This window comes from Schistocerca cancellata, chromosome 11, assembly GCF_023864275.1.
Source record: "Schistocerca cancellata isolate TAMUIC-IGC-003103 chromosome 11, iqSchCanc2.1, whole genome shotgun sequence".
NCBI lineage: Eukaryota > Metazoa > Arthropoda > Insecta > Orthoptera > Acrididae > Schistocerca > Schistocerca cancellata.
In genome coordinates this window covers 33,757,659-33,777,222 of record NC_064636.1, presented here as the reverse complement: position 1 = coordinate 33,777,222, position 19,564 = coordinate 33,757,659, and the positions used below count along the sequence as shown (strand labels likewise).

The 19,564-nt window shown below is 41.4% G+C and overlaps 1 protein-coding gene across 5 annotated transcripts in view; it reads right to left on the bottom strand.

Annotated features, from left to right (window-relative positions):
- LOC126108920 (serine/threonine-protein kinase OSR1) overlaps positions 1-19,564 on the bottom strand; it is a 525,656-nt gene that overhangs the window by 71,113 nt on the left and 434,979 nt on the right. For all 5 annotated transcript variants that reach the window (XM_049914286.1, XM_049914284.1, XM_049914287.1 and 2 more), the window contains one exon: positions 5,918-6,083. In XM_049914286.1, the coding sequence (XP_049770243.1) occupies positions 5,918-6,083 (166 nt within the window). The remainder of the gene's footprint in view (positions 1-5,917; positions 6,084-19,564) is intronic.

Here is a 19,564-nt window from a genome sequence, read left to right as displayed (position 1 = left end):
CTCGGTGCAAATAAGTATCTCGACATCCCCGACAGCAAAGGATTTATTAAAACTAGCATATTGCTCCCAAACACAGCCGTATTCCAAGATAATGATGCAGTGATACACACAGCCAGAAAGGTTCAAGCACAATCTGTCAAGAATCAGAATTTCGTCACAAATCTTCCCTCGCTAGCACAATTGCCAGACCTCGACAAAACTGGATCATTATGAGGAGTTTTAGAGCAGAGAGTGGAGGAGCAGATGCCCAGCTCCAACATCACTGAAGCAATACGCAGATGTTTCTGTACAAAACTGGGAGAACACTCCGTCAGCAACTATTCTGACACTCCACGCATCTATTCTGTGAAGAACTGAAGCTGTTCCCAAAGCCAATCGTGGACCAACACCTTATTAATAAATAAATATTATGTATGTGATGTTCATATTACTTTCTCCACCGCCTGTACATCTAAAGATCTACTCTAAAAACGAAGATGATGTAACTTACCAAACGAAAGCGCTGGCATGTTGATAGACACACAAACAAACACAAACATACACACAAAATTCAAGCTTTTGCAACCAATGGTTGCTTCATCAGGAAAGAGGGAAGGAGAGGGAAAGACGAAAGGATGTGGGTTTTAAGGGAGAGGGTAAGCAGTCATTCCAATCCCGGGAGCAGAAAGACTTACCTTGGGGGGGAAGAAGGGACAGGTATACACTCACACGCACGCGCACGCACACGCACGCAGACATTTGTAAAGGCAAAGAGTTTAGGCAGAGATGTCAGTCGAGGCGGAAGAACAGAGGCAAAGATGTTGTGGAATGACAGGTGAGGTATGAGCGGCAGCAACTTGAAATTAGCGGAGGTAGAGGCCTGGCGGGTAACAGGAAGAGAGGATATACTGAAGGGCAAGTTCCCATCTTCGGAGTTCTGACAGGTTGGTGTCAGTGTGAAGTATCCAGATAACCCAGACGGTGTAACACTGTGCCAAGATGTGCTGGCCATGCACCGAGGCATGTTTAGCCACAGGGTGATCCTCATTACCAACAAACACTGTCTACCTGTGTCCGTTCATGCGAATGGGCAGTTTGTTGCTGGTCATTCCCACATAGAAAGCTTCACAGTGTAGGCAGGTCAGTTGGTAAATCACGTGGGTGCTTTCACACGTGGCTCTGCCTTTGATCGTGTACACCTTCCGGGTTACAGGACTGGAGTAGGTGGTGGTGGGAGGGTGCACGGGACAGGTTTTACACTGGGGGCGGTTACAAGGGCAGGAGCCAGAGGGTAGGGAAGGTGGTTTGGGGATTTCATAGGGATGAACCGAGAGGTTACGAAGGTTCGGTGGACGGCAGAAAGACACTCTTGGTGGAGTGGGGAGGATTTTGTGAAGGATGGATCTCATTTCAGGGCAGGATTTGAGGAAGTCGTATCCCTGCTGGAGAGCCACATTCAGAGTCTGATCCAGTCCCGGAAAGTATCCTGTCACAAGTGGGGCACTTTTGTGGTTCTTCTGTGGGAGGTTCTGGGTTTGAGGGGATGTACCGACCTGGTACAGAAGCAAATTACCAGAGCCACTTCCTCATCCCCTCCCACCCTCACCTACTCCAGTCCTGTAACCCGGAAGGTGTACACGATCAAAGGCAGAGCCACGTGTGAAAGCACCCACGTGATTTACCAACTGACCTGCCTACACTGTGAAGCCTTCTGTGTGGGAATGACCAGCAACAAACTGTCCATTCGCATGAACGGACACAGGCAGACAGTGTTTGTCGGTAATGAGGATCACCCTGTGGCTAAACGTGCCTCGGTGCACGGCCAGCACATCTCGGCACAGTGTTACACCGTCCGGGTTATCTGGATACTTCCCACTGACACCAACCTGTCAGAACGCTGGAGATGGGAACTTGTCCTTCAGTATATCCTCTCTTCCCGTTACCTGCCAGGCCTCAACCTCCGCTAATTTCAAGTTGCTGCCGCTCATACCTCACTTGTCATTCGACAACATCTTTGCCTTTGTACTTCCGCCTCGACTGACATCTCTGCCTCAACTCTTTGCCTTTACAAATGTCTGCTTGTGTGAGCGCGCGCGCTAGTGTATACCTGTCCTTTTTTCCCCCCTAAGGTAAGTCTTTCCGCTCCCGGGATTGGAATGACTCCTTACCCTCTCCCTTAAAACCCACATCCTTTCGTCTTTCCCTCTCCTTCCCTCTTTCCTGATGGAGGAACCGTAGGTTGCGAAAGCTTGAATTTTGTGTGTATGTTTGTGTGTATCGACATGCCAGCGCTTTCGTTTGGTAAGTTACATCATCTTTGTTTTGAGATATATTTTTCCCACGGGGAATGTTTCCCTCTATTATATTCATAAAACTCTACTCTTCAATTTATAGTTAAGTGTTTGGCATAGGATTCGTTGAATTTCTCTACCGTTCCACTCTTGGATGGTGTGTACACAAAAACACTCAAATCTTTCCCTGCACACCGATTTCTCTTTTTTTTATCATTACTCCCTGTGTAGGTGCATTCAGTGGAGAAAGATGTTGATCGAAATTTTGTGCAAAGATCTCACCACGAAAAAAAAATGCCTTCGTTTTAATGACTGCTAGCCCAAGTCGCTTATTGCATCCGTGACACTACCGTATTTCACAAAAACACAGGACGAGTTAAACTACTTTGAGCATTTTCGATGTCCTCCGCAAAATTCTACCTGCTGACAATCTCCTACTCCAGAAAAGAATGGACAAGTCTAATGTAGCAGTCTCTAGTAGATCTGTTGCACATACTTTCGCAAGTGTCCTGCCAATAACAAGCACTCTTTGTTTCGTGTTGCCCGTGACAATACCTACATGGCTTAATTTGTTTGTAACTATAATTCATAGGTATTTAGTTGAATTTACAGTCTTTAGAGTATTTTCCCACCATACAGATACACTATGTGATCTGAAGTATCTGGACACACCAAAAAACATACTTTTTTCATATTAGGTGCACTGTGCTGCCACATACTGCCAGGTACGCCATATCAGTGACCTCAGTAGTCATTACACATCGTGAGAGAGCAGAATGGGGCGCTCCGCGGAACTCACGGGCTTCAGACGTGGTCAGGTGACTGGATGTTACTCATGTCATACGTCGGTACGCGAGATTTCCACACTCCTAAACATCCCTATGTGCACTGTTTCCGATGTGATAGTGAAGTGGAAATGAGAAGGGACACGTACAGCACGAAAGTGCAAAAGCCGACCTCATCGGTCGACTGACACAGACCGCCGACAGTTGAAGAGGGTCATCATGTGTAATAGGCAGACATCCATCCAGGCCATCACACAGAAATTCCAAACGGCATCAGGGTCCACTGCAAGTGTAAGACAGTCTGGCAGGAGCTCAGAAACTCTGATTTCACAGTTGAGCAGCTGCTCATAAGTCACACATCACGCTGGTAAATGCCAAATGGCACCTCGCTCGATGGAAAGAGCGTAAACATTGGCCGATAGAACAGTAGATTCACATTGTTTGGAGTGACTAATCACGGCACACAATATGGCAATCCAATGGCAGGGTTTGTGGGTATGGTGAATGCCAGTGTATGTAGTGCCAACAGTAAAATTCGGAGGTGGTGGTGTTATGGTGTGGTCATGTTTTTCGTGGAGGGGTCTTGCATCCCTTGTTTTGTGTGACACTATCACAGCACAGGCCTGCATTGATGTTTTAAGCACGTTCTCGCTTCCCACTCTTGAAGAGCAATTGGAGGATGGCGACTGCAGCTTTTAACACGATCGAGCACCTGTTCGTAATGCACGGCCTGATGCAGAATGGTTACACGACAATAGCATCCCTGTAGTGGACTGGCCTGCATATAGCTCACCTGAATCCTATAGAACACCTTTGCGATCTTTTGGAACACCGACTTCGTGCCAGGCCTCACCGGCCGACATCGATACTTATCCTCAGTGCAGCACTCCGTGAAGAATGGGCTGCCATTCCCCAAGAAACCTTCCAGCACCTGAGTGAACGTATGCCTGAGAGAGTAGAAGCTGTCATCAACACTAAGTGTGGGCCAACACCATACTAAATTCCAGCATTACCGATGGAGGGCGCCACGAATTTCTACGTCATTTTCAGCCAGTTGTCCGGATACTTTTGATCAAATAGTGTAATTCGCGAACGTAAAGTGTGTTCCATAGTTCTGGGCAATTGGGTTTTATCTTCTGAGGACTTTACTAGATGGTAAATGACAAGTGTCTTCTGCAAACAACCTACAGAGGGCTGGTCAGATTGTCACCTGAATAAATTATGTAGACTTAACAGCAGATGACCTGTACTACTTCCTTCGGAAACAACACATTACTTCCTTTTTACTTAATGACATTCCATCAATTTACTACAAACTGTGACCTTTCTGGCAAAAAATCATGAACCCAGTTGCACAACTGAGGCAATACCCCGTAGGCAAGCAATGGTACTGTTTTTGGGGAAATTCAGCTAACAGCGTGGATACTGCAGGTACAGGGGAAAAAAATCATTTAGCAATTGTGCACTGTACAGCATAAAGAACCATGTCAGCCATTATTTAGAAAACTTCAAACAGTAACTCTCCCACTATCTGAGAGTAACCATTCTGTTCACATACAATACAAGACACTTTATGCTTCCCATACACCCCGGCACTACCATACATGAGAATGAAATTAATTATAAACTAAAAGAAGACACAATAATGCAAATGAACTTAGGTCCACTTAAAAGGAAGCTATATACATAGCAGTAATACTTAAATGCTGTTACTCAGTGGATGAATCTTGTAGGACAAAATGGTAATTTGACCTGTATACAACTTTTTACATATACACGCAAATACTTGTCCATATAAACATAATTTCACTGTCGCTATTTACTACTGTCACAAAATCATTACAACTGTAATGTAAATTTTTGACACATCTGTATGCAACCCATATGGACTGCTAATGTATGTCATGAGATGAATAATCTGCTGTTCACAGTTCCTGTTAGCTGAGTGGGTAGCATAAAAGTCTAGTAGTCTTGCGGTCACTGGTTCAAATTAACTAATAGCAACTTCTTCTTTACTTTCATTTAAATTCCATATTTATTAACAAAAGCAAATGGTAATTAACAAATGCTGAAACAGAATCTAGTACAATTTTTTTAATTACTCATTTACAAAAATTTATTAAAATTTGATACACAGAGGTTAAATGGTTTGCTGTTAAAATTATATACGTCAAATAACTATTCAGTGTCTAGAAGTAAAAAGGTATTTTACGAACTGTCTTAAATCTATAACCTATACGTGTAAACAATCGCCTATATTTGCCAACGAAAAGATCGTGTAATATTTCAGAAAACCCATTGAAGATACCTCGTAAATACGACGAAACACATCTGGATGTGCAAATTAAATAAAAAACTTAATATGTAGCATGCAGAATGTGTTATTCTTTTAAACTACTGCAATTTATTTTATTTCCTATTTCATGTTTTGCATTTTTATCATATTTTCATTTATTTGCATTTCTGTAAGATCAGTAATTAAAATAAAATATGTTATTTTTATTAAATAATTAAGATTCAAAATTTGTTAATTAACAAATCCATTTGATGATAAATATAGAATTAAAAGAAGAGTTGCAACCAGTGATATTGGAACAAGTAACTCTGACTGTGGACTTTTCTGCAACACACTGAACTACTGGCTACAGTGTCAATGGTCAAATGTTTTGTAATCAACAGCACTCGTAAATCTAATATTTCAGGAAGACTTTTTCGTATCATAACAAAGTTTTTATACAGAGACCTCTACGAAGCACCTAGAGCCAAACATTTTTCCTAATGATCACCACACACTGCACAATAAATACTGCCAAATTACACCAAGTATCCACAGACAAATGGTAAGGGAAAGTGGGACTGTACCTGTTCCATGACCTCTGGCGCCATCCAGCAGGGGGTGCCGACAAAAGTGTGGCGCACCTTCTGCCGCGAAAGGTCTCTGCCAGTCGCCAGCCACGCTGACACGCCAAAGTCTGCTATCTGCACTGTGCCGTCCTCACCCAAAAGGATGTTACCGGCTTTTATATCCCTGAAACAAAAAGTGTACCCCGCTGTGAGGTAGAGAACTAACTGTTCCCGAAATGGAACTTAAAGCACGCCCCATAAAAACTACAAACAAATTGGTGAAATTCACTAATTTATATATTATTGCTGTGTACGGTATACGTGATTATGTACGAAATACAATATTATACAAATGGCCTCTACGAGTCTGCAGCATCACGCTATCTTCGAAGCAGTACATCTCGATTGTACCCTCGTCTGAAATGCTACACCCCCAGTAACTTGTAGATGTAATGGATTCTCCCTAATCACTCAACAGTTTTCTGTGCCCCTATCCTGCCATTTTGCTAGTTCACGAAATACTTCTACAGACAGTTGGGGGACCCCATTTTGAAAAAAAACACCATTTACGACTGTCAGTTTCTGCTTCTGTCATATATGCAATCACAGCAAGTGCTACTGACAAGAGATTTTCAACTGATTCAGTATTTCTAGATTTCCAGAAGGCTTTTGACACCGTACCTCAAAAGCAGCTCGTAATCAAACTGTGTGCTTATGGAATATCATCTCAATTATGTGATGTATGATTTCCTGTTGGAGAAGTCACAGTTTTTACTAATTGATGGAAAGTTATCACGTAAAACAGGAGCGATTTCTGGGTTACCCAAGGTAGGGTTATAGGCCCTCTGCTGTTGCTTATCTGTACAAATGATTAAGGAGACAATGTGAGCAGCTGCCTTACGTTGTTTGCAGATGATGCTGTCATTTATCGTCTAGAAGATTAAAACAAATTGCAAAACAATATAGGAAAGATATCTGTATGATGCAAATATTGTCAATTGACCCTAAGTAATGGAAAGTGTGAGGTCATCCACACAAGTGCTAAAAGGAAACCATTAAACATTGGTTACACAATAAACCAATCAAATCCAAAGGCCGTAAATTCAACTAAATATCTATGAATCACAATTATGAACAGCTTAAATTGGAAAGAACACGTACAAAATGTTGTGGGGAATGGGTACCAAAGATTGCATTTTATTAGCAGAACATGTAAGAGATGCAACAGGTGTGCTAAAGAGACTTACAGTACACTTGACCACAGTCTTCTGGAGTATTGCTGTGCAGTTCAGGATGTACATCAAATGGGACAGTTAGGAAGTTCAAAGCAGGACAGCACATTTTGTATTACTGAGAAATAGAGGACACGATACAGGATTTGGGGTGGACATCATTAAAACAAATATGTTTCTCATTGCTGAAGGATCTTCTCACGAAATTTCAATCACTAGCTTTCTCCTCCGAATGCGAAAATATTTTGTCGACTGCCGACCTAGTAGGGATAAACCATCATAATACAATAAGGGAAATCACAGCTTGCACAGAACCATATGGGTGCTAGTTTCTTCCGTACATTGTTTGAGAGTGAAATAGATAATTATTGTGAAAGTGGTTCGATGAGCCCTGTGCTAGGCACTTAAATGCGATTTGCAGAGTATCCGTGTACATACAGAAGTAGATGAAGTGTGCTTCACCAATGAACATCATTTTCTCGATGAAATTATTGTCTGTTCTTTGTTTCGCAAGTGCCCGACAGCCAAATGCTCAGTACCTTTCGTGACTGGCTTCAGTTCTCACGTCAGTTGGATTCTAAATGCACCGAGATTCACTTTGTATTTCAGAATTCCTTGCATGCTGGTTCTGGAAACATCCCACCTGCTGTGAATGTCAGCAAACAGATTTCACCGAATTTGCAACAACATTAACACTCGTTAAAGCGATGTCTTCAACAGGATGGTTAAAACGAGGACACGCCAGAGGTTTAACGCCCACAACTCAGTCAATTTTCTCAAATTTAGCTATTGCTCTCATCACTGCCTACGTATTTAGTGCATTAAAAAATGCAAACTCCACTAAGGAATATCAACAATGTGTAAAAGATGGACTGCTCCCTACCATAAAGAAGACACATTAAGTAGCAGACTGGCACAGTATCTTAATTGTGCCTGTTTGCAATGTAATATGTCTTCTTTACAGTAAGTTCCAATCTACATTATTACACTGACTACACATTCCACAGAGTTTGTCAACAATCTATACACGCCATTCATCACAAACCCATATATACAAATTCATGTCCCCTACTCGCTTCTCTCCGTGTATTCAGGCTTATCTCAGGAAGTACTGCAAGGCCGTTGATACAGTTTTACTAATAGACTGATTTATGATAAAGGTTTGTGTACATACACTAAAAATTTCACAGATGACTGAACTATGATGAATTCATCAACCGTTGCTGTGAAACAATGCCACTGCCACCTAGCAGTGAACGGTAGAACTCTGGATGCCTAACTGCACAGCACAATGTAGCCACGGCCAAACTACGGGTGTGGGTGCTCTGCTTCCTGTGATACACCACTAACAAAAGGAATGTGTTTGGTGTTGAGCAGTCAGTCTGGCAGTGACTTGTGTTCAGATAACATTCATTTGGACACTTTGAAATTAAGGTACATTTCTTGTGAACCATTCAATAAGCGGAACAGCCAAAAGTAGATGTATTGCACGCAAAAATTGGCCAATTTGTGATCTTCTTAACGAAGGAATCAAGACATGGGCAGGATCTTCTTGACACCTTAGAAACATAGAAACAGAGGATGTAATGTCATTTAAAAACTCCTACTAGATGGCTACAGAAATTTTGAAATACTTCTACAGACGGTTGGGTGACCCCATTTTGAAAAAAGACACCATTTACGACTGTCAGTTTCTGCTTCTGTCATATATGCAATCACAATTTGCACTCATGACACATTGCACATTCTTTGAAAAACTGGCAGCAAGTTACTTAACTTTGAAGTATCATACATCACTTTTAATAACAACTGTCTAGCAAGAAAACATGCAAAGCCAAAATATGTGGTTTTTAATTTTTTTAATGCAAAAATTACATTTTCCAAAAAACTACTCCAACAAGGGACACATCTAATACCTTCACATAAAGAATTTTTTAAGCAGCAAAGCATATTACTGAATTTTCAGCTTTCTGCTTCCTTTCAATAAAACCCACATGCATGTTTTTAAAGCAGTGCCTGTGAACAGCTTAGACAAAGAAACAGTAATGCTTTCTGCTGGATCTGTTCGTGATTTTGCAGGACAACGCTCAAGCACATATGGCGCACACTGCAACCAATCTGTTCAATTGACGGGCCTGGGAGGTTCTCTACCAGCTACCACAGCTCCCTGGACTTAAGCCCCTGTCACTGCAACTTGAGTCCTAAATGGCAGAAAGTGATGCACGGCACTCCCTTCAGAGCTGTTGTAGAGATTTGTCGGACAACAGGCAGATCCATTCTTGACCGTCAACACAATGACACCCACAACGTTTGTGACTACTCACGGGCAGCAAAACATTGAAACATGTATCTTTTTTTGTATACATAAATATTACAGTGCCAACACTCCAGATTAAGATGTATTTGGTGCGTCTAAAAAAAAAAAAGATTAAAAATTTTAAAAACTGTTGCTAGAGCGGGCGTCATGTAATTTGGCGGGTGAGGACTGGATGCGCATTAGCACGGAAGTCACGTGACATTCCGACCAATAGGAGTCAGTCAGCCGTAGCGGGCGCCCAATCTAATGTCATTCTGTGCGGAGCAAGTTTACAACTGGTTTTAGCATTGTGTATGGTGCTTTTTCGGAAGTTATAGCAAGGCATTGTGGTAATATGAGTGGCAACAGCAAATGTCACCCAGTATTACACAGGCAGGTGAGAGAAATAATATTTTGCGTGTATCAGTTCTTTAGATGAGAGCTGGAAGCGACAGCCACAGATGACAAAACAGCATTGCCCAGTGTTGCCAAGTGCCAATAACAAACAGCTGAGGCATGTGGTATCCGTTTTAGAATTGTACAACAGATCACCAGTGAAAAAGCATCTACTGAAGAGAACGAATCACATATTTTTAAGTCGCCTGGTAAGTGCCGAAATTGAAAGAAATTCGAGTGAGCTCGACGATTTCAGCAAGAACGTGTTATGGCACAAAATATTTGATATGTATAGGCAAGGTGAATATCCTACGGCAGATAAATCATGTTCCTACAGGAAAGAAGCTGAAAGCTTCAATGACAGCAAATCTACCATGTTGAGAATATTAAGGGAGATGGGATTTAAATACAGAAAGAGCAATGACGGAAGAAAACTGCTCTTAGAGAGAAGTGGCATTGTAGCAGCAATAATTGTGTTCTTTAGAGAAATGCAAGAGAGAAAACAAGCCGGAAAATCACATATTTACTATCTCGATGAAACATACGTTCACCAGAACCATTCTACACCAACGTGCTGGAAGATAAGTGACGATGTTGGCGGCCTGAAGGTTCCTGTGGGAAAACAAACGCTCTGTTGTGCTTCACGCGGGTTTGCAGAGACAGGCTTCATACCAGAGAAAAAAAATTAATATTTAAGGCATCAAAGATGAAGGAATCGGATGACCATCACTCTGAAATGACCTACACTGTCTTTCAGTGGTGGTTTGTATAACAGCTACTTCTGTAAATGACGGAATTCTGTTATTGTCATGGACAATGCAAGTGTGCACTCTGTACAAGTGAATAAGGCTCCTACTTCAAATACCAGGACGGATTAAATTATTTCACAGTTATCTAATGGAATTCCTCACACAGCGTCACAGACCAGGGCAGAGTTACTCATGCTCTAAATGCGTACAAGCCTAAATACCAAACTTACAAGACAGATGAACTGGCAAGACAGCATGGTCACAGAGTGATCTGGTTACCACCATATCACAGCCACTGCAACCTTATTGAGCTGGTAGGGGCCTAGTTAAAAGCCATATCTCAGGAAGAAACAGCACCTTCCAAATTGCTGATGTGGAAAGACTCTCACATGAAGCAGTGGACAACGTAAGCATATCTGCAGGGGCAAACTGCGTCAGACATTCAGAAATACTCCAGGAAGATGATTTTAAAAAGGAAATTGACAGAGACTCTGTGATGGAGCCTTCCATTTGGATTCGTCTTCAGACAGCGAGGATGAAGACAACATTTTGGGATACCTGTGACAGTACTGCAATGATGTGGTAAGCATTTAAACACACATCGTAAATCATAAGCCTATATTATGTAACTTGAGTCTAGGTTTGCCTGGCTGGTAAAGAATTATAAAAAGATTTTAGTTTCTTACGCAATTTCGTTGTGGACTGTTTAAAGCTGGCCTTTAGTGATTACACTCATCTACTTTCCATCTATATCCATCAAAATATGTAAAATTTCGTTTGTATTTATGCTAGTCGGACTGCTCTCTTCATTTCTGAAAAGTAATTGTTCTTGCTTTCCCGAAAATTAGTCCCAACAAACAACACATGGAAACTTGTTTTATATTATGTATGACAGTAACTATGTACAATAGACACAATATAAACAACTATAAATTATTTGTTGTAAGTGAGATGTCTAGAAACAAAGTGCCTTTGGATCTTTTAATAACTATTTTTAATGTATGACAGGCTCTTTTTATATTTTCTGAAATATGACTCTTTCAGTTATGTGCCGAAAAGATGCTCTACGTATAAACTGCTCAGAAGTTTGCTTAGGTCACTTAAAAAACTGGCATGTAAAAATTTCACACATGCAAATATTTCCCCTGCACAAACTGCCTATTGGCTTCGGTCTCGGGTTCTTCGGCCGACGTTCATCTAATGATTTTTCTGACGTTTCGCCAGCACGAGTGGCTGGCATTGTCAAAGCTTCACCCTCCACTGCAGTTCACCACCGGCAATGGAGGGTGAAGCTTTGACAATGCCAGCCACTCGTGCTGGCGAAACGTCAGAAAAATCATTAGATGAACGTCGGCCGAAGTACCCGAGACAGAAGCCAATAGGCAGTTTGTCAACAAGTGGCCACGAAAGCCTTAACAATTTTGTATTTCCCCTGCAACCCAAATAAATAATTTTGACTATGGATGGCAAGCCATCATAGGGTGAATGTATTCTCTGGGTTCGAAAGAGACAGAAATACTCCCGTATGTGCCACGATTTTTCCCGGTACTCACACGTATTGCAAAACATTTCGTGTGTCTTACAAAAATCATGTGATTATCAGTAGGTATATATCTTTTCGCAAGGTTTCTTCTACTTTTCAAATTTTATTTTTCAAGGCAGCACAAGGAGATTGTATTTCCTGAATTAGAATAGGAAAGATAGATAAATGCGCAGCAGTTTTCCCAGTTACTGAACACTGTATTCTTGTGTTGATCGACAACAGAACAAACAATGCAAGTCTGTCCATTATCCTTGCCAATGATCACAGCTTTTTTATTTTTACACATTTTATACAACTCCATATTTTAAAGGCAGACGATTAGATGACAACGCCTTTCTCACAAAGACGTACAGGTGTTATTGCGCTCTTAACTTTCCTGCACGCGCACATGCTTCAATGCACAGCGGTCAGGAGCAGTCGAACGGAGAGGTAACACACACTGTGGCTACACTGCCGCAGCTGGCTCCCCACCACTAACTGCTGCCTGCGCAGAACTCCCCCACCACCCGCCAAAATACGCGACACCCGCTCCAGTTACTTTCAGTAAGGCCCTCGTACATCGGCCATCGCCTCCTGCATCACTCCGTTCCTTTCACTGTCCGCGCGTCCACCACAGTGCGTGGTAGCAGTAGCTATGCCTGGCTGCCAACTGTTATTCCCATTCTCTGCCACCACCACTGGAAGCAGACCTTACGGTTTGGGAACACTTTGCTTCTTCTCAGCTCAGTACAGGATTCCACACCCGACTCAAGGGAACCTCCCCATCGCACCCCCCTCAGATTTAGTTATAAGTTGGCAAAGTGGATACGCCTTGAAAAACTGAACATAGATCAATCGAGAAAACAGGAAGAAGTTGTATGGAACTATGAAAAAAACAAGCAAAATATACACTCTGAGTAGTCCATGTGCAAGATAGGCAACATCAAGAAGAGTGTGAGCTCAGGAGCGCCGTGGTCCCGTGGTTAGTGTGAGCAGCTGCGGAACAAGATGTCATCGGTTCAAGTCTTCCCTCGAGTGCAAAGTTTAGTTTAGTTTATTTTCGCAAAGTTATGGTCTGTCTGTTTGTTCATTGACGTCTCTGTTCACTGTAATAAGTTTAGCGTCTGTATTTTGTGACCGCACCCCAAAACCATGCGATTAGTGGACAAAAGGACGTGCCTCTCCAATGGGAACTGAAAACATTTGATCGCAAGGTCATAGGTCAACCGATTCCTCCACAGGAAAGCACGTCTGATATATTCTATACGACACTGGTGAGGGCATGTGCGTCACATGACAGGAATATGTTGCCAACCCACATAACTTGTACACTTGGCGAATGGGTAAAAAGATTCTTCTACCTTGCCTGATTTAGGTTTTCTCCCAAAAAAGTGAAGGATTTGACACAAACTGCAACAAATGAATGCAACAGTTTCACAGTCGCACAGTTTTCCCTGTGGTCTGTCAAAACACATGTTTTAACGTTTTCTAATTTTTCCGTGTGTAGACCGTCAAATCCTGCATATGTCCAAGCAAATCTGAACATTTCTGGAATTTTGGAGAGCGAAGCTGATTATATAAAAAATTAAACTTTTCACTCGAGAGAAGACTTGAACCAAGGACCTCTCATTCCATAGTTGCTCACGCTAACCACGGGACTACGGCGCTCCTGAGCTGATACTATCCTTGATGTTGCCTATCTTGTGCATGGACTACTCAGTTAGAATATTTTGCTTATTTTTTTCATAGTTCCAAATAACTTCTTCCTGTTTTCTCGATTGATCTGTGTTCAGTTTTTCGAGGCCTATCCACTGTGCCAACTTATAACTAAATCTGAGAGGGGTGAGATGGGGAGGTTCCCTTGTTAGTTGTACACCACTATCTTTGTTAATCACATCTACTCTGACTAATTCGAACAGCCATATTAATCACTGAACTGTAGGAAGAGGAAGACAGCCCAAGTAACTAGGTTTGTTGTAATCTACGGCACAGCCCGTTTTTAAACTTTGATCGGCCTCAGCAGATTTGGCGGTGCTGTCACTGAACACCACGGTGGCTGCACAGAAAGCAACGGGAGTCTAGTGATGAACACAGTAACAGCCAATGTGTATGAGGTGTGACCCAAAAAATGATGAGAATTTTTTAATTTCGTGGGCTTTATAAATCCCACTCTCAATAAGAAGTTTTTATGTGATTGGTGCACATGTTCCTGATGTTTGACTGCATTTTCAGCTGTTTTGAATATTTAGTCTACTGCTGACAGTCTACATGAACATCCATACTCCGCAAGCCACCTGATGGTGCGTGGCGGAGGGTACCTTGAGTACCTCTATCGGTTCTCCCTTCTATTCCAGTCTCGTATTGTTCATGGAAAGAAGGATTGTTGGTATGCCTCTGTGTGGGCTCTAATCTCTGATTTTATCATCACGGTCTCTTCGAGAGAGATACGTAGGAGGGAGCAATATACTGCTTGACTCCTCGGTGAAGGTACGTTCTCGAAACTTCAACAAAAGCACGTAGCGAGCTACTCAGTGTCTCTCCTGCAGAGTCTTCCACTGGAGTTTATCTATCATCTCCGTAACGCTTTTGTGATTACTAAATGATCCTGTAATGAAGCGCGCTTCTCCCCCTTGGATCTTTATCTCTTCTATCGACCCTATCTGGTACAGATCCCACACCGGTGAGCAGTATTCGAGCAGTGGGCGAACAAGAGTACTGTAACCTACATCCTTTGTTTTCAGACTGCATTTCCTTAGGATTCTTCCAATGAATCTGTCTGGCATCTGCTTTCCCGATGATTAATTTTATATGGTCATTCCATTTTAAATCAGTCCTAATGCCTACTCCCAGATAATTTATGGAATTAACTGCTTCAAGTTGCTGACCTGCTATATTGTAGCTAAATGATAAAGGATCTTTCTTTCTATATATTCACAGCACATTACACTTGTCTACAGTGAGATTCAATTGCCATTCCCTGCACCGTGCGTCAATTCACTGCAAATCCTCCTGCACTTCAGTACAATTTTCCATTGTTACAACCTCTCGATATACTACAGCATCATCCGCAAAAAGCCTCAGTGAACTTCCGATGGCATCCACAAGGTCATTTATGTATATTGTGAATAGGAACGGTCCTACGACACTCCCCTGCGGCACACCTGAAATCACTCTTACTTTGGAAGACTTCTCTCCACTGAGAATGGCATGCTGCGTTCTGTTATCTAGGAACTCTTCAATCCAATCACACATTTGGTCTGATAGTCCATATGCTCTTACTTTGTTCATTAAACGACTGTGGGTAACTGTATCGAACACCTTGCGGCATCTACCTGTGAACCCGTGTCTATGGCCCTGTGAGTCTAGTGCACGAATAGCGCAAGCTGGGTTTCACACGATCGTCTTTTTCGAAACCCGTGCTGATTCCTACAGAGTAGATTTCTAGTCTCCAGAAAAGTCATTATACTCTAACATAATACGTGTTCCAAAATTCTAAAACTTATCAACAATTAGAGATACAGGTCTATAGTTCTGCACATCTGTTCAACGTCCCTTCTTGAAAACGGGGATGACCTGTGCCCTTTTCCAGTCCTTTGGAACGCTACGCTCTTCTAGAGACCTACGGTACACCGCTGCAAGAAGGGGGGCAAGTTCCTCTGCGTACTCTGTGTAAAATCGAACTGGTATTCCATCAGGTCCAGCGGCCTTTCCTCTTTTGAGCGATTTTAATTGTTTTTCTATTCCTCTGTCATCTATTTCGATATCTACCATTTTGTCATCTGTGAGACAATCTAGAGAAGGAACTTCCTCTGTGAAACAGCTTTGGAAAAAGACATTTTGTATTTCAGCCTTTAGTCTGTCATCCTCTGTTTCAGTACCATTTTGATCACAGAGTGTCTGGACATTTGGTTTTGATCCACCTACCGCTTTGACACAAGACCAAAATTTCTTAGGATTTTCTGCCAAGTCAGTACATAGAACTTTGCTTTCGAATTCAATGAACGCCTCTCGCATAGCTCTCCTAACACTACATTTTGTGCGTTTTCAAGTGCTCGGTGAATTTTTACTTTCGAAAAAGATGGATCATAGAACCTGTATTCAATTTTGCTTGAAAAACTGAAGAAAGTGCAGCAATACATTTGAAATGTTGAGCGTGGCTTTTGGCTAAATCAATATCGTTAAGTCACATGTTTACCAGTGGTATAAACGTTTCAAAGATTGTCGAGAAGACGTAGAAGACATTGAAGACATTGACCGCCTTTTATGTCATAGCACATCAATGACTGACTGATACGATATGGAAGAAGGAAGCAAAAGTTTTCTGAAAAATCACTGAATCACCCTCAGAGTGTTTGCTCATCATATAGGCATATGATTTGGCTCATGACAAGCGATTTTTTCAGACATTTTGAGCAAAAAATTTGTAGCAGCAAAGTTTTGGTATAAATTGTTGAATTTACGTCAAAAACAATGTCACATAGACACTGTACAGAAATTGCTGAATGAAGTCAATAATGAACTGGAACTTCTATAGAAGGCTGTAATACAGACAAAACATGGGCATATGGGTATGATGCTGAAACCCATTTTCCCCACCAAAACTGACTCGAAGAGCCAAAAGCAAAAAATATTTGACAAGCTCGATCACATGTGAATTCTCCATGGTTTTCTTAGATTACAATGGGACAGTGTGTCACGAGTTCCCGCCTTATAGTCATACAGTCAGTAAGAAATACTAACTCGAAATTATGCTCAGTTTATACAGTCAGTAATAGGAATGCTCTCCCTCACACCTCAATGCTTGTTCGTGATGTTTTGGCAAAAACACAAAACTTATGTTGCCACAGGTTCTGTATTTGCTGGACATAGCCACCTGTGACGACTTTCTATCCCCGAGACTGAAGAGAACCCTGAAATGACATTTTGCCACCATTCATCAGATAAAAAGTAACATACTGGCAAGGAGCTGAACACAACAACAACACACGAGTTCCAGATGTGCTTCCAAGATTGGAAAAGTGCATTAGATCTGAGGAGGATTACTTTGAAGGGGGGCAAAGTTTATGTTCTTCATGATGATGATGAATAAATAATGGTTCTTCAAGAAAAACAATAATTCCCTTTACCCTCTGATAACACCTCCTATAGGCCACGAGCTCATCAGAGGTGAGCAGCAGTCATGGGGAACTGCCTGAATGTGGTAACAAGGCTGTTAACTGAAATATCGTGGAGAAGTTACAATGTGATCTGGGGCAGACACTCAAGAATTCTGAAAGTTAGAAATACACCAGGAAAACCGAAGATCGCATATAACAGTGGGACGAGCTACAGGGACATTCTCCACCATCTTGTGTACAGCATACCAAGAGGGCTGCAACACACGAGGTGAGGCAACAGGATACTGAATGTTACTTGGCAGATTTTGATTCCACAGATGTACAAATAAATGCTCTCTGAAACAATTGGCTTCATTTTAGTTATTGCTTTGTTTTTATTTTAAAGTAAAGCTACCATTTTAGTTTGGTCTTACTCTTTCATTCCCTATTCCCACGGATTTAAGCCCACGCATGTCACAGATATGAAAGTCACACAAAATTGATTATTTTCTTGTAAGCTCAAATAAGATAAATTTGGTAGTTCTGTGAAGAACTGGCAATATAAGGAACACGAAACAGCAACTTGAAGGGAAAGGATATGTTGGGAAGATATCAAGGAATAACTCAATGGAACTTGAGGGAGCTGTAGACGGTAAAAACCAAAGGGAAAGACAGAGATGGAAAAACATCCAGCAAGCAACTGAGGATTTAGGGTGCAAGCACTAATTCCAGATGAAGAGTTTATCACAAGAGAAGAATTCGTGGCGGACTGCATCAAATCGGCGACAAGAACGAATACAGCAGCATCATTAGTTGCATGCCACAAACATGAATGACAGTAAAAGTAAGAAAATTTATCATCGCAATCAAAAATCTAATGGCCTACCATTCCAATCAGGGTTGGTACAGTACCAAAATATGAAAAATTTGAGGGGGAAACCCACAAATTAACACTGCTGTTTTAATGCGACAGAAAAAGAAGCACTAAATTGAACTGAGACATGCCACAACAACGCTATCCACAGGTTGTGATAGCATTTCCTTTTGTAGTTCTTGTTAACTTCAACATTCATTCAAGGTTTTGATGTTTCACTAGTTCACAATTATTGTTATTGGTAACATCATTGTTGTATGTAACATATACTGTTGGACGACATCATTATTTTATACAAAAAAGGGATGTTTGGAATGGTCTAGAACATGACATCAGCTTAGAATTTTTTTTTTTTCTTCATGAAATATCAGTCTATAACAACTTTCTCAGTACCTGCCTGAGATTAGTAATTAGATAAATAATTAAAATGTAAATTAGAATTTTTTCCATGGTTATTTATATACCATATTTCGTTGAAATTTCTCATTGTCAAAAATGAGAATGAGCGATCTTTCATTTTTTATTTCTGACAAAACTTTGCAAAATGTGTTACATTTTATCTAATAACATTTCTACAACCAAATTTGCATAAATGCTCACATACTTATTTTTGACAACCGGTTTCAACAGGCTTTGCTGTCATCATCAAAAATTATGTTACAGTATGTTTTCACTGTGACTTTGAACCTCATGCCAAGTTGTCATGTTAGCAAATAAAATGTAGCACATCATGCAAAGTTTTGTCAGAACAAAAAGCATCTTATGCACATGGCCTTGTCTGTGTGTGTAGCACTGACAGATGACTGTTGAATATACTGTAAAATGTGCAATAACACTTGTTTTTACATTTGCTTGACATATCAAGCTAACAAACAGATGTGTACCACACAATGGTGGATGCTCGCTGCAGTTTCTTACTCAGTTATATATGACACTGTTACAGTGTTCCTTAAATTTCAGCACTCAAAAATACATCACAACCTTTTTTTTTGTCCCTCCTTGACCTGACTGGTTTAGTGAACTAGATAGGCTGTCTAACTATGCCCCAGCTCTAGACTTTACTTATCTATGAGGGTATTTCAGAAAGTGACGATACACCATACGCCAGAGGAACAGAAGAGTTTTGGCGAGCAAGTTGGAAACACTGGTGATAACCTTGAACTGTTATCTTTCTCCTCACTGTCGTTCGGCAGTTGAACGTTGCTTCTGGTTGGAGTAGGTCGTGTTTAAAATGGCTGCGCCGATTCAGAATCCCGCCAAATGCGAAGTGCGCTCCGTCATACGATTTCTTCATGCAAAAGGTCAATGACCAGGGGATATTCACAAAAGAAATTGTTTCTGTTTATGGGAACATCATGAATCGACAAAATGTAACGAAAAGAAGTCATCATTTCTCTGAAGGTAGGACAGATGTTCACGACAAACAAAGAACAGGTTGGCCATCTGTGATCTCTGATGCCCTCCTTCGGATAACGGAGGAAGCAATTCGTGCTAATAGAC